Here is a 13,271-nt window from a genome sequence, read left to right as displayed (position 1 = left end):
CTCTCCAAGTCATTCTACTTTGATCCCTTCTCTCTAAATGACCAAACCACCTCAACAACCCTTCTTCAGCCCTCTGACTAATACTTTTAGTAACACCACACCTCCACCTAATTTCCACTCTCTGAATTCTCTGCATAATATTTACACCACACATTGCCCTTAGACACGACATCACTGATTCCAGCCTCCTCCTGGCTGCAGCGTTTACAAGTCATGCTTCACACACATATAAGTGTGCTGGTAGAAAGTTGAAAGTGAACATAGATAAGAGTAAGGTGATGAGGGTATTAAACAATATAGGTAAAGAAAAATTGGATATCACATTGGAGGGAGGGAGTATGGAAGAAGTGAATGTGTTCCGATATTTGGGAGTTGACTTATCAGCAGATGGGTTTATGAAGGATGAGGTTAACCATAAAACTGAAGGAAAAAGGGTAAGTGGTACTTTGAGGTATCTGTGGAGACAAAAAAAAAGTTGGTATAAACCTTGGTAATAAATACCGACAAGTTGGTTTAGAAAGACACGTAAGCAAACACTATAACATATTTATTAGAAAACGTTTCCACCATAAACACATCCTCTATCAAAGACCTCACTACTAAACGCAGCCCCACACCTCTAACTTCTACAGCAGGCGTCTACACTATCCCCTGTGGGTTCTGTCCCAAGAAATATGTAGGCGAGACAGGCAGAGATCTTGCAGTCCGCCTGAATGAGCATCGAAATGCCTCTAACAGAGACGATGTAAGGTACGCCTGTGTCCTCCACAGAGACTCCACGGGGCATTTGATGAACTGGAACGAGGCACAACTCGTTCTCACCGAACCAGACCTCAGACGCCGACGGTGCCTAGAAGCCTCACTAATCACCGTCACCGACACTATAGAACGCAACACTGGAAACTACAAAATTTCAAAAACATTGGCATACATGATACTTAAGCAGCACCAACCCAACAACACAGGAGTCACATGATTTCATCGTCTACTCGTCCTCATCATAGGCAGAGGTTGTTTTGATAAGGACCTGCCTCGCATGGGCCAGTAGGCCTTCTACAGTGTTCCTCCATTCTTGTGTTCTTATGACATTCCTCAGGTCACGTGCGTCACATCTCACTCTCCGCCTATATATATAATGTCTTTCTACCTCCATCTTAGAAGTGATCAAGGTCCCAGGACCGAAACGTTTTCTAATAAATATGTTATAGTGTTTGCTTACGTGTCTTTCTAAACCAAAAAAAAAGTTATCCATGGAGGCAAAGATGGGAATGTACAAGAGTATAGTGGTACCAACAATCTTATATGGGTGTGAAGCACGAGTTGTGAATGCTGTAGTGAGGAGGAGGCTGGAGGCAGGAGATGTCGTGTTTAAGGGCAATGTGTGGTGTAAATATTATGCAGAGAATTCATAGCGTAGAAATGAGGTGGTGGTGTGATGTGGAAATGAGGAGGGGTTTGGTCATTTAGAGAGGATGGAGCAAAACAGAATGGCTTGGAGGGTACATAAATCTGTAGTGGAGAGGAGGGGTAGTAGTAATCTTAGGACAGGATGGAGGGAGGGGTTAAAAGAGGTTTTGTATGCAAAGGGCCTAGACATGCAGCAGGCATGTGTGAGCCTTCTAGATAGGAGTGAATGGAGACGAGTGGTTTCTGGGACCTCACGAATTGTTGGAGTGTGAGCAGGGTAATATTCTGTGATGGGATTCAAGGAAACCAGTTAGCTGTGCTTGAGTCCTGGAAGTGGAAAGTACAATGCCTGCACCTTAAAGGAAGGGTTTGGGATATTGGCTGTTAGGAGTAACATCTAAACTGTCATATCTGGGCACCTCTGCAAAGACAGTGATTATATGTGAATGATGGCAAGTGTTGAACAATGGTGAAAGTGTTTCTGTCTTTTTTGGGTCACCCTGCCTCGGTGGGAGACAGCTGGTCTCACAGAAGGGTGCCAGGCATCTATGGGATGTCCATTCATGAGGCATGAAGCCAATGAAAGTGTGTGAGAGGCATTTCACACAGTCAACTGATATGGAAAGAGATTGGCCAGAAACAGAGCTGTAGTTTGACAACATTTTGTTGATCCCCAACACAGACCAATGACACTGTCTACGATCTGTAGATATATTGTATATCAATACATGATTGTACTGGTCAGAAAACAGCAAATCTCTATAGAGAACTACATGTCCTGAATCTCAGACAAGCAGTAGTTTTTTGCAGTTTCATTACCTTGAACACCATGTCTGGGGTTCCAGCAAAAGACAACACCTTTGTGTAGATTAAAGAGGTGGAACAGCCACTGCTGAAGCCACAGAACAATGGGATAATAGGAATCAAAGACCTAAATTGCCTGTAAGGTACCGAGTGTCCAAAACCTAGACAAAGTAAAAGGCAGACAGGGACTCAATTCCGATAACAGAAAAAATTGAATATAGCACTGCCATGAAAGTGGGGTAAGCACTCCTGAATCATGCCATATGAAAAAAGACACATACTAAATACTTCACCTTTGGTAAATTTGAAGATTGCTGCACACTGCAGTAGCCCCAGTGATGGAAAATGCTCTAGGAAGCAGCACATGGCCTTAACAAAGATACAGCACCTTGGAGATGAAGGGATACACATAGACTGCTGGGATGTGAAAGTAGGAGGGAAAAGAACCAAAGCCATTAAGTACAGCTTCAGTTATAGTATAGCCCAAATAAAAATCATAATTACTTTGAGGACCAATTTAATTTTTCCTTATTTCTGCCTTGAGAAGTCTAAATTAAATATTTTATCATTTATTAGCCCTTCCCTATTCTTGACAAGTATGCCTCCCAAGGTAATAATGAAAAGTTTATATAATCACTATTTATGACAAAGAATGTTTATAATCCAGTTAACCTGTCACAAATTTACTTGCAGCAAAGTTGTTTATGATTAATGTTATCATGTACAATATTGTACAAAAACTTTTAATTCAAGTCTTTATTTCCATAGTATAATATCAGCTTTTTATGTATAAAACTCTTCAAGGGTTCTATATACCAGGCATGCTTTTATTCTAATACCAATTTTAAAGTCAAAGTATTAGCCTAATTGAATGCCAATATTATACAAGTGAATTATAAAATGATACATGAACAAATGTATAGATCAAATTTCACAATCTTTTGTAAACATTAATACAAATGGAATTATAAATTACTGATGAACATAATACAATATTCAAAGAAAACAATATCTAAAAAATACAGTTTTTGCAGAATGGCTTTACAAGGTTTCTAAAACAAATCTCAAGTAGTGAAAATAGAAAAAAGCTTTAATATAGTACATGTGACTAGTATAAGCTCTATTAACATTTACTGTAATTTGTTATTCCATCCCTATTCCATCAACTATTTCAAAACTTAATTACTTCAGTTACTAGGCAAAAAATATTATTACACCATTCAGGATTTATGGTCATTCGTGGCATCAGCAATGAAATATTTCTTATATACTGAAATCTATTAAGCAAACTTTTCTATTCTCTTCACATAAAAAAAATTTGTTTACAAATGCCACAGGTGTTAATACTACTCACATAATATCTTGGATAGTAACTGACTTTTACTGAAAATAGCATTCTCTTCTTGATTTACATGATTGGCAATCAAAAATCAAGACTGTACTGTGCAGTGAAAGAAAAAGTGTCTTTAAACTGTACAAAACAATTACACTAAAAATCAAACCTTTTAAGATACATGACAGTACTATGAATTAATTTTACTGCTCTAATTCAATGTCTAACAAATGAATTTCCAATGTGAAAAAATATTGTGCATACTTAATACAACAAAATATTTTATAATGAATAATAAAAATATCAGGACTCCTGTAATAAATAAAAAGAAATGTGATATGCAATAAAAGTAGCACATTCACTACTCATCTGCATAGTAGTCCTTTTTAATCCATACTGCTACACTAGAATAACAGACTAAGGAACTGACAACTGTACAATAAGACAATTTTAAACTATAAAAATTACTAAAGCATAAACAAACTCCAGACCATTTTCTAAGCTACAGCAAAGTCCTTTTTCATGCACACATTATAATTCTAAATGGATGTGCATGTATATAATGACTGTTCACTAAGTGTGTACACACTGAGTAAACACGTGAACAAGCACACAAGAGTTTAGAAAAGTGTTTGTGTTTGTACATGTGTTGTCTGGGGAGTGAACTAACTGCAGTCATTTTTCTCAAAATGAACTACCACTAGAAGCAAAGTTTAAATCTAGTTCTTGAGAAAATTTATGTTATTGAGCATAAGGGTCCATTCATTCATCCGAGGACTGGGTTTCACTGTAAAAATTTTCTTTTAGAATTTACAATATTAATACATACATTAAGAAACTAAAGCACTACCAGCACTGGCAGATATTAGAATATAAAAAATATAACTATTTAGTCAAAATTTTGGAGGAATATGGTATTTTCACCACTATGCTGTGCCTGCTAACTGCTTCAACTCAAGGATTACTATATAAATTCTATAGCAATCACTTTGAACAGGTGCAAGACATCCACTAATTTATAAAACAATGAAGTCTTGCAAGAAAAAATTCCAATTCATTCTCAAAGAGACAATGAGAATTAAAACTCATTTCAGGCAAGATAATATTTGGCTTTGATATAACCTATGTTTACACTTGGGTATCTTTCATGTACTGATCAAGCTCTGAGTCAAGGGCAGTCTTAGTCTTGCTCATGTACTCATCCAGCTGCTGATCCAGTTGTTCACGAGTCCAGTTTTCCCCAGGGATAGCAGTGATTCCTCCACGAGCTCCTCTGCTCCCACGTCCCCCTCGGTTTATGCGCCCTCCACGGCCACGCCCTCTACCAAGAAATACATATATTGTAACTCTTTCAAATTACACAATTTGTATTATTATTATTATTAAATGGAAGATATTAATTTACTTATGAAAACTCTTGAGGTCATGCAAAAACATAAGTGAAGTCTTCAACACTCATCATAAGATAATAAGAGAGAAAGGCTCTAAGATGCAAGCCTTTATTGACGTATGTCCATGCAGTGGGCTTTATCACAACAGAAGTTTATCTTGATGATCTGCCCACTGCTTGGCAGATCAATACGGGGTAACATTTTACTGCGTTTCTCTCTCTTTTACGATCATATCTGTATTTTATGCCACTTCTCTTCAGTCAATCTTGAGACAGTGATAATGCTACACACCATTTTTTTTTTTTGTCCAATAAACATATCCCAGTATTCCATAACCCAAGTCCCCAGTGCCTTACCCTTTTCACTGTTGAGACCCCTGCTCACAAACTTGCTCTCTGTGTGTCGAAGAATTTAAAAAAAAAAATCTTATGAAATGATAAGAGAATCTTTTCTCCAAGGTAATGACACCAAAAGTACGAAATTTGATGGAAAACTTACAGAATTACGCTCTCGCGATGTTACTGGTCTCGGCGATATTTACGTATCAGCGATTTTGTCCACTTTGAGCCTTATTTTCAGCCAATTTCATTGTTCCAGTCAACCAAACTATTTCGCTAAAACTCTATTTATTCTATCGACTGAGTACAAGAAACTGCCCATTTACTGATTTCAACTTCACAATAAAATGGTCAGAAATTGGCAATTTGGCCAATTTCACACATATTTCAAAAGATGCCAACTTCAAAATAGGGTCCAGAATAAACAACAGACATTCCTGGCACTAAAATAACATTTTCTCTGTTCATTAGTCATGTCTCCAGGCCTCTCTTATCTTACTCTTGCTTTTCATTTTGAATTTTTATTCCCACAAAAAACAGAAGATTTATTGTTATGCAGACTCCTGCATTATTGTAATAATTGTATAAATAATGTCAACCCATTTGTGACTGCATATTAGACTGGCAAGTTGGACACGTATTGGAAGGTGACTTATTTGTTTACTCTTGAACAAGGGCAAAAATTGAACACTGCCGCTACTTTGAACTCGATTTCAACGTACAGTGGAACCCAGGATTCCAGCCATAATCTGTTCCAGAAGGTCCACCTAAATCCAAAAAAGGCCAAAAACCAAAGTAATATTTTCCATAAGAATTAATGTAAATACAATTTGTTCTAGACACCCAAAAATATTAACAAAAAAATACATTTTTTTAAAGATTAACTATAGTTTTACATACACAAAACAATGAGAACTAAATAAAATGATTAATGAAATGGATAAATGAACATTTAACATCACATTTACCTTTACTGAAGATTCTTGTTGGCATATGGATGACAGGGAGGAGGAGAGAGGGAGGACTGATTATTGTTTGGAAGGGAAATCCCCCTCCATAAGGACTTCAGGTAACAAGTCCCTATCTGGGGTTACTTCCCTTCTTTGTCTTTTACTGGCACTAGGACCAGCTTGAGAGTCACTGCACCCCTGTCGCACAAAAAAACTGTCCAGAGAGTGATTGTTGATTTGGATTTGCCATACATCCTGGCAAGCTCAAGCACACGTACACCACTTTCGTACTTGGCTACAATTTCTTTCTTGAATTCTATCGTGTTCCTCACTTTCTTTACCAAAGGGTTGGCACCAGGAACTTTCTTTGGGCCCATGGTGGCCTACTTCGCAGTCGCACTCAATAAACAACCACAGAAAACAATAGATTATAATGAAATGTTTGGATGAATTTGTGGAGTGTTGCTCACTCACCAAGAGACACAGACGATTTTCGAGTTGCCAGCTGAAATCTTGGATAGAATTTTGGCCAAAAAAGCATCCAAAATCCGATATCCACACAGGCTGATATCCGGGGATCCACTGTACTTTTCATTATGAAACCAATCAAAATCATCTTTATTTCTGTAATATATCTTCCATTCTATCAAATGAGACCAAGAAAATGAGAATACAACCACAAATACCATATAAAAATACACCGCAAAGTCGCTGTTTCAAACCAAAACCAAGGTTGGAGTTTTGTTTTTCCTCATTATGCACTGAATGCTGCAGGATTATTTTTATATTGTGCACACTGACCACTCAGACCCATTCTCTTATATGTAGGCCTACCCGTTGTCTTCTGCAAGATTTGAAACTGCTAGAATTTTGGCATAACATTAAGGGACCAACACTGGGTTGCAAGCCATAATATTACGGGACTGACACTGGCTTGCAAGCCATAATATTACGGGACCAACAGTGAAAGGGTTAATCAGCATGATTTAAATTGTGGAGAATGCGACTTAAGTTGAAAATGCAATTAAATACAGTGATACCCCAAGTTTCATACAGCTCCCAACTCGAACAATAATGTAAGTGTATTACTGCAAGTGCTTTTGTAAGTGTATTTTTGGGGGTCTGAAATGGACCCCTAAAAATTCACTTGGTAACGGAACAAATTCATTTGGTAACGGCACTCGAACAGCCTTCTGGAACGAATTATGACAAAACTCGGGGTACCACTGTATTAGTGTTGAAGATTTGAAAGGAAACAGGAGAGCTGCTCAGAAGTTACACTAGTATTGTGTTATCAGCTTGGAAGGATTGAAGCTAATCAAATGTGACACTCAAATTATTGCATGAAAAACTACACATCAGTTTTTGCTTGCCCTTATTTTCGTCGAATTCGGTTTCCGACAACTTTTTACGTCAAAATTTTGTCCCATTTTCATTCATCACTGCGGTTTTCGTCTGCTGTACCAAACATGTCCACCTTTCAGCGCCCACACAAAGCATCCCACACACATGTTCTGAGCCAATCTGGCTTTGTTTGTCGTTGAGTGAACATTACCCTACACTTTCATATGAAACGTTTCGTAATAATCCATTGTTTTTTTGTGCTTGTTCATTGAATGCGACTGCTAAATAAGCCACCATGGGGCCAAAGAAAGTTTGGAGTGTTAGCCCTCTGATCAAGAAGGTGAGAAGTTGTGGCCAGAATGTGTCCAAGAGAAGGATTTTGAAGGGTTTGAGGCTGACAATGACAACCCTACACCTGTTGTGGAATCTATTGTGACTGGTGAAGTCCACAGGGTTGGATGTGAGTGGCCAGGATGTGGAAGAGTTGGTGGATGACCACAGGGAAGAGCTAACCACTGAAGAGCTGCAACACCTTCAACTGGAACAGCAACAGATTGCAGCTGAGGAAATTGCTTTAGAGGAGGAGGGAGAGAGAGAGAGAGAGAGAGAGAGAGAGAGAGAGAGAGAGAATGTGCCTTCTTCAGTAATTAAGAATGTGTGCAAAGTGGAGCAAGTTGCAAAGTTTTATGGAGAAATATCACTCGAACAAAGCTGTTGCAAGCAGTGTCTGCAACATGTTCAATGACAATGCCTTGTCCCATTTTAGGCAAATCTTAACCCTTTCAGGGTTTCGGCTGTACTAGTATGGCTTACGCACCAGTGTCCATGACATACTAGTATGCCTAAATTCTAGCGCCCTCAAATCTAGTGAAAGCTGGCAGGCCTACATATGAAAGAATGGGTCTATGTGCACAGTATAAAAAAAAATCCTGCAGCACACAGTGCGTAATGAGAAAAAAAAAACTTTGACCTTGTTTTTGGATTAAAACAGCGACTACACTTTATTTTAGTATGGTCTTTATTGTTGTATTCTAGTTTTCCTGGTCTCATTTTATAGAATGGAAAACATATTACAGAAATTGAGATGATTTTGACTGGTTTTACAATGAAAAGTACCTTGAAATTGAGCTCAAAGTAGCAGAAATGTTCGATTTTTACCAAAGTTCAAAAGTAAACAAATCATGCTATGCGTCCAATACACGTCAACTGGTGAGCCTAATATTCTTTCACAAGTGTGCTGATATTATTTATACCATTTCTACATTAATGCAGTAGTCTGCATAACAGTAAATCTTCTATTTTTTGTGAGAATAAAAATTCAAAGTGAAAAGCAAAAGAATGTAATAGGGGCGTGGGGATGTGACTAATGAACAGACGAAATGTTATTTTAGTGCCAGAAATGTCTTTCTTGTTTATTCTGGACCCTATTCGGAAATTGGCATCTTTTGAAATTTGTGAGAGATTGGCAAAATTGCTAAATTCTGACCACTGTATTGGATAGTTGAAATTGGTAAAAGGGTGGTTTCTTGTACTCATTCGATAGAAAAAATGGAGTTCTAGCAAAATAGTTATGATTTTTGCCGTCTAGTACACTGGAATTGGCCGAAAATAGGGCTCAAAGTGGGCAAAATCGCCGATGTGTAAACATCGTTGAGACCACTAACTTCGCGAGAACGTAATTCCATAAGTTTTCCATCAAATTTCAAACTTTTGGTGTCATTATGATTGGGAAACGATTCTCTATCTTTTCATAAGAATTTTTTTTTTTTTTTTTTTGAAATTTGAGGGACCCTGAGAAGAAGTCTCTGAGAGGGCCTGTGGACCCTGAAAGGGTTAAGAGACGCCAGAAACAGACCTCTCTGGACAGATTTTTTGTGCGACAGGGTTCCAGTGACTCTCAAGCTGGTCCTACTGCTAGTAAAAGACAAAAAAGGGAAGTAACCCCGGATAGGGACTTGATTCCTGAAGTCCTTATGGAAAGGGATTTCCCTTCCAAACAATAACCTCTCCTCCCTCTCCCCTCCTCAATGTCTTCCATATGCCAACAAGAGTCTTTAATGTAGGTAAAAGGTATGTTAAATGTTCATTCTTCCATTTCATGAGTCCTTTATATTTATTTCTCATTCTTTTCTGAATATAAAATTATGGTGATTTTCTATAAAATGTATTTTTTGTTAATACTTTTGGGTGTCTGGAATGAATTAATTGGATTTACATTATTTCTTACGGGGAATTATTGCTTCAGTTTTCGTCAGACGAATTAATGACGAAAACCAAGGTTCCACTGTATAAACTTTTCCAGTTTGCAAACTGGATCCTACACAGGCCAAAACTGGGGATTTTAGCTTTTTCCAGTTTAAATTCCTCATTCTATTTAAGGTTCTCTATAATTTTGTAAGAAACAATATTTGATTTTGATTTTAAAAAGTCCAATGTGATAAAACTGGCAAAAGAAACTAAATAAAGTAGCACCCACAGAGCCCCAAATTAATAGAAAAATGCTTCCTGTTAAGATACACTAACATTTAGGTTTTAATGCTGATTAGAAGACGCTTACTTACACTTACTTACACTTAGGTCACACTACACATACATGTACACATTTATTTATACACACTCATCTGAGTTTTCTTTGATTTTATCTTAATAGTTCTTGGTCTTATTAATTTTCCTTTTATATCCATGGGGAAGTGGAATAAGAATCTTTCCTCCGTAAGCCATGCGTGTTGTAAAAGTCAACTAAAATGCCGGGAACAATGGGCTAGTAACCCCTTTTCCTGTAAAGATTACTAAAAAGAATAAGAAGAAGAAAATTGTCAAAGTGGGAAGTCTGAATGTGCGTGGATGTTGTGCAGATGATAAGAAAGAGATGATTGTGGATGTTATGAATGAGAAAAAGCTGGATGTCCTGGCTTTAAGTGAAACAAAGCTGAAGGGGGTGGGAGAGTTTCAGTGGAGAGGAATAAATGGGATTAGGTCAGGGGTTTCAAATAGAGTTAGAGCTAAAGAAGGAGTAGCAATAATGTTGAAGGATAAGCTATGGCAGGAAAAGAGGGACTATAAATGTATTAATTCAAGGATTATGTGGAGCAAAATAAAGATTGGATGTGAAAAGTGGGTTATAATAAGCGTGTATGCACCTGGAGAAGAGAGAAGTGTAGAGGAGAGAGAGAGATTTTGGGAAATGTTGAGTGAATGCGTGGGGAGTTTTGAATCAAGTGTGAGAGTAATGGTGGTTGGGGATTTTAATGCTAAAGTGGGTAAAAATGTTATGGAGGGAGTAGTAGGTAAATTTGGGGTGCCAGGGGTAAATGTAAATGGGGAGCCTTTAATTGAGCTATGTGTAGAAAGAAATTTGGTAATAAGTAATACATATTTTATGAAAAAGAGGATAAATAAATATACAAGGTATGATGTAGCACGTAATGAAAGTAGTTTATTAGATTATGTATTGGTGGATAAAAGGTTGATGGGTAGGCTCCAGGATGTACATGTTTATAGAGGGGCAACTGATATATCGGATCATTATTTAGTTGTAGCTACAGTTAGAGTAAGAGGTAGATGGGAAAAGAGGAAGGTGGCAACAACAAGTAAGAGGGAGGTGAAAGTGTATAAACTAAGGGAGGAGGAAGTTCGGGTGAGATATAAGCGACTATTGGCAGAAAGGTGGGCTAGTGCAAAGATGAGTAGTGGGGGGGTTGAAGAGGGTTGGAATAGTTTTAAAAATGCAGTATTAGAATGTGGGGCAGAAGTTTGTGGTTATAGGAGGGTGGGGGCAGGAGGAAAGAGGAGTGATTGGTGGAATGATGAAGTAAAGGGTGTGATAAAAGAGAAAAAGGTAGCTTATGAGAGGTTTTTACAAAGCAGAAGTGTTATAAGAAGAGCAGAGTATATGGAGAGTAAAAGAAAGGTAAAGAGAGTGGTGAGAGAGTGCAAAAGGAGAGCAGATGATAGAGTGGGAGAGGCACTGTCAAGAAATTTTAATGAAAATAAGAAAAAATTTTGGAGCGAGTTAAACAAGTTAAGAAAGCCTAGGGAAAATATGGATTTGTCAGTTAAAAACAGAGTAGGGGAGTTAGTAGATGGGGAGATGGAGGTATTGGGTAGATGGCGAGAATATTTTGAGGAACTTTTAAATGTTAAGGAAGAAACAGAGGCAGTAATTTCATGCACTGGTCAGGGAGGTATACCATCTTTTAGGAGTGAAGAAGAGCAGAATGTAAGTGTGGGGGAGGTACGTGAGGCATTACGTAAAATGAAAGGGGGTAAAGCAGCTGGAACTGATGGGATCATGACAGAAATGTTAAAAGCAGGGGGGGATATAGTGTTGGAGTGGTTGGTACTTTTGTTTAATAAATGTATGAAAGAGGGGAAGGTACCTAGGGATTGGCAGAGAGCATGTATAGTCCCTTTATATAAAGGGAAAGGGGACAAAAGAGACTGTAAAAATTACAGAGGAATAAGCTTACTGAGTATACCAGGAAAAGTGTACGGTAGGGTTATAATTGAAAGAATTAGAGGTAAGACAGAATGTAGGATTGCGGATGAGCAAGGAGGTTTTAGAGTGGGTAGGGGATGTGTAGATCAGGTGTTTACATTGAAGCATATATGTGAACAGTATTTAGATAAAGATAGGGAGGTTTTTATTGCATTTATGGATTTAGAAAAGGCATATGATAGAGTGGATAGAGGAGCAATGTGGCAGATGTTGCAAGTATATGGAATAGGTGGTAAGTTATTAAATGCTGTAAAGAGTTTTTATGAGGATAGTGAGGCTCAGGTTAGGGTGTGTAGAAGAGAGGGAGACTACTTCCCGGTAAAAGTAGGTCTTAGACAGGGATGTGTAATGTCACCATGGTTGTTTAATATATTTATAGATGGGGTTGTAAAGGAAGTAAATGCTAGGGTGTTTGGGAGAGGGGTGGGATTAAATTATGGGGAATCAAATTCAAAATGGGAATTGACACAGTTACTTTTTGCTGATGATACTGTGCTTATGGGAGATTCTAAAGAAAAATTGCAAAGGTTAGTGGATGAGTTTGGGAATGTGTGTAAAGGTAGAAAGTTGAAAGTGAACATAGAAAAGAGTAAGGTGATGAGGGTGTCAAATGATTTAGATAAAGAAAAATTGGATATCAAATTGGGGAGGAGGAGTATGGAAGAAGTGAATGTTTTCAGATACTTGGGAGTTGACGTGTCGGCGGATGGATTTATGAAGGATGAGGTTAATCATAGAATTGATGAGGGAAAAAAGGTGAGTGGTGCGTTGAGGTATATGTGGAGTCAAAAAACGTTATCTATGGAGGCAAAGAAGGGAATGTATGAAAGTATAGTAGTACCAACACTCTTATATGGGTGTGAAGCTTGGGTGGTAAATGCAGCAGCAAGGAGACGGTTGGAGGCAGCGGAGATGTCCTGTCTAAGGGCAATGTGTGGTGTAAATATTATGCAAAAAATTCGGAGTGTGGAAATTAGGAGAAGGTGTGGAGTTAATAAAAGTATTAGTCAGAGGGCAGAAGAGGGGTTGTTGAGGTGGTTTGGTCATTTAGAGAGAATGGATCACAGTAGAATGACATGGAAAGCATATAAATCTATAGGGGAAGGAAGGCGGGGTAGGGGTCGTCCTCGAAAGGGTTGGAGAGAGGGGGTAAAGGAGGTTTTGTGGGTAAGGGGCTTGGATTTCCAGCAAGCGTGCGTGAGCGTG

General features: G+C 38.1%; 1 protein-coding gene across 1 annotated transcript in view; it reads right to left on the bottom strand.

The window, feature by feature from the left end:
* Positions 1-2,711: 2,711 nt before the first annotated feature.
* LOC128697432 (chromatin target of PRMT1 protein) overlaps positions 2,712-13,271 on the bottom strand; it is a 98,691-nt gene continuing 88,131 nt past the window's right edge. Inside the window, exon 6 of the mRNA XM_053789094.2 lies at positions 2,712-4,865. Coding sequence (XP_053645069.1) covers positions 4,673-4,865 — 193 coding nt within the window. The 3' untranslated portion in view covers positions 2,712-4,672. The remainder of the gene's footprint in view (positions 4,866-13,271) is intronic.

Source organism: Cherax quadricarinatus, chromosome 31 (genome assembly GCF_038502225.1).
Source record: "Cherax quadricarinatus isolate ZL_2023a chromosome 31, ASM3850222v1, whole genome shotgun sequence".
NCBI lineage: Eukaryota > Metazoa > Arthropoda > Malacostraca > Decapoda > Parastacidae > Cherax > Cherax quadricarinatus.
Note: the sequence above shows the minus strand (reverse complement) of the source record. Positions and strands in the feature narration are given on the sequence as shown.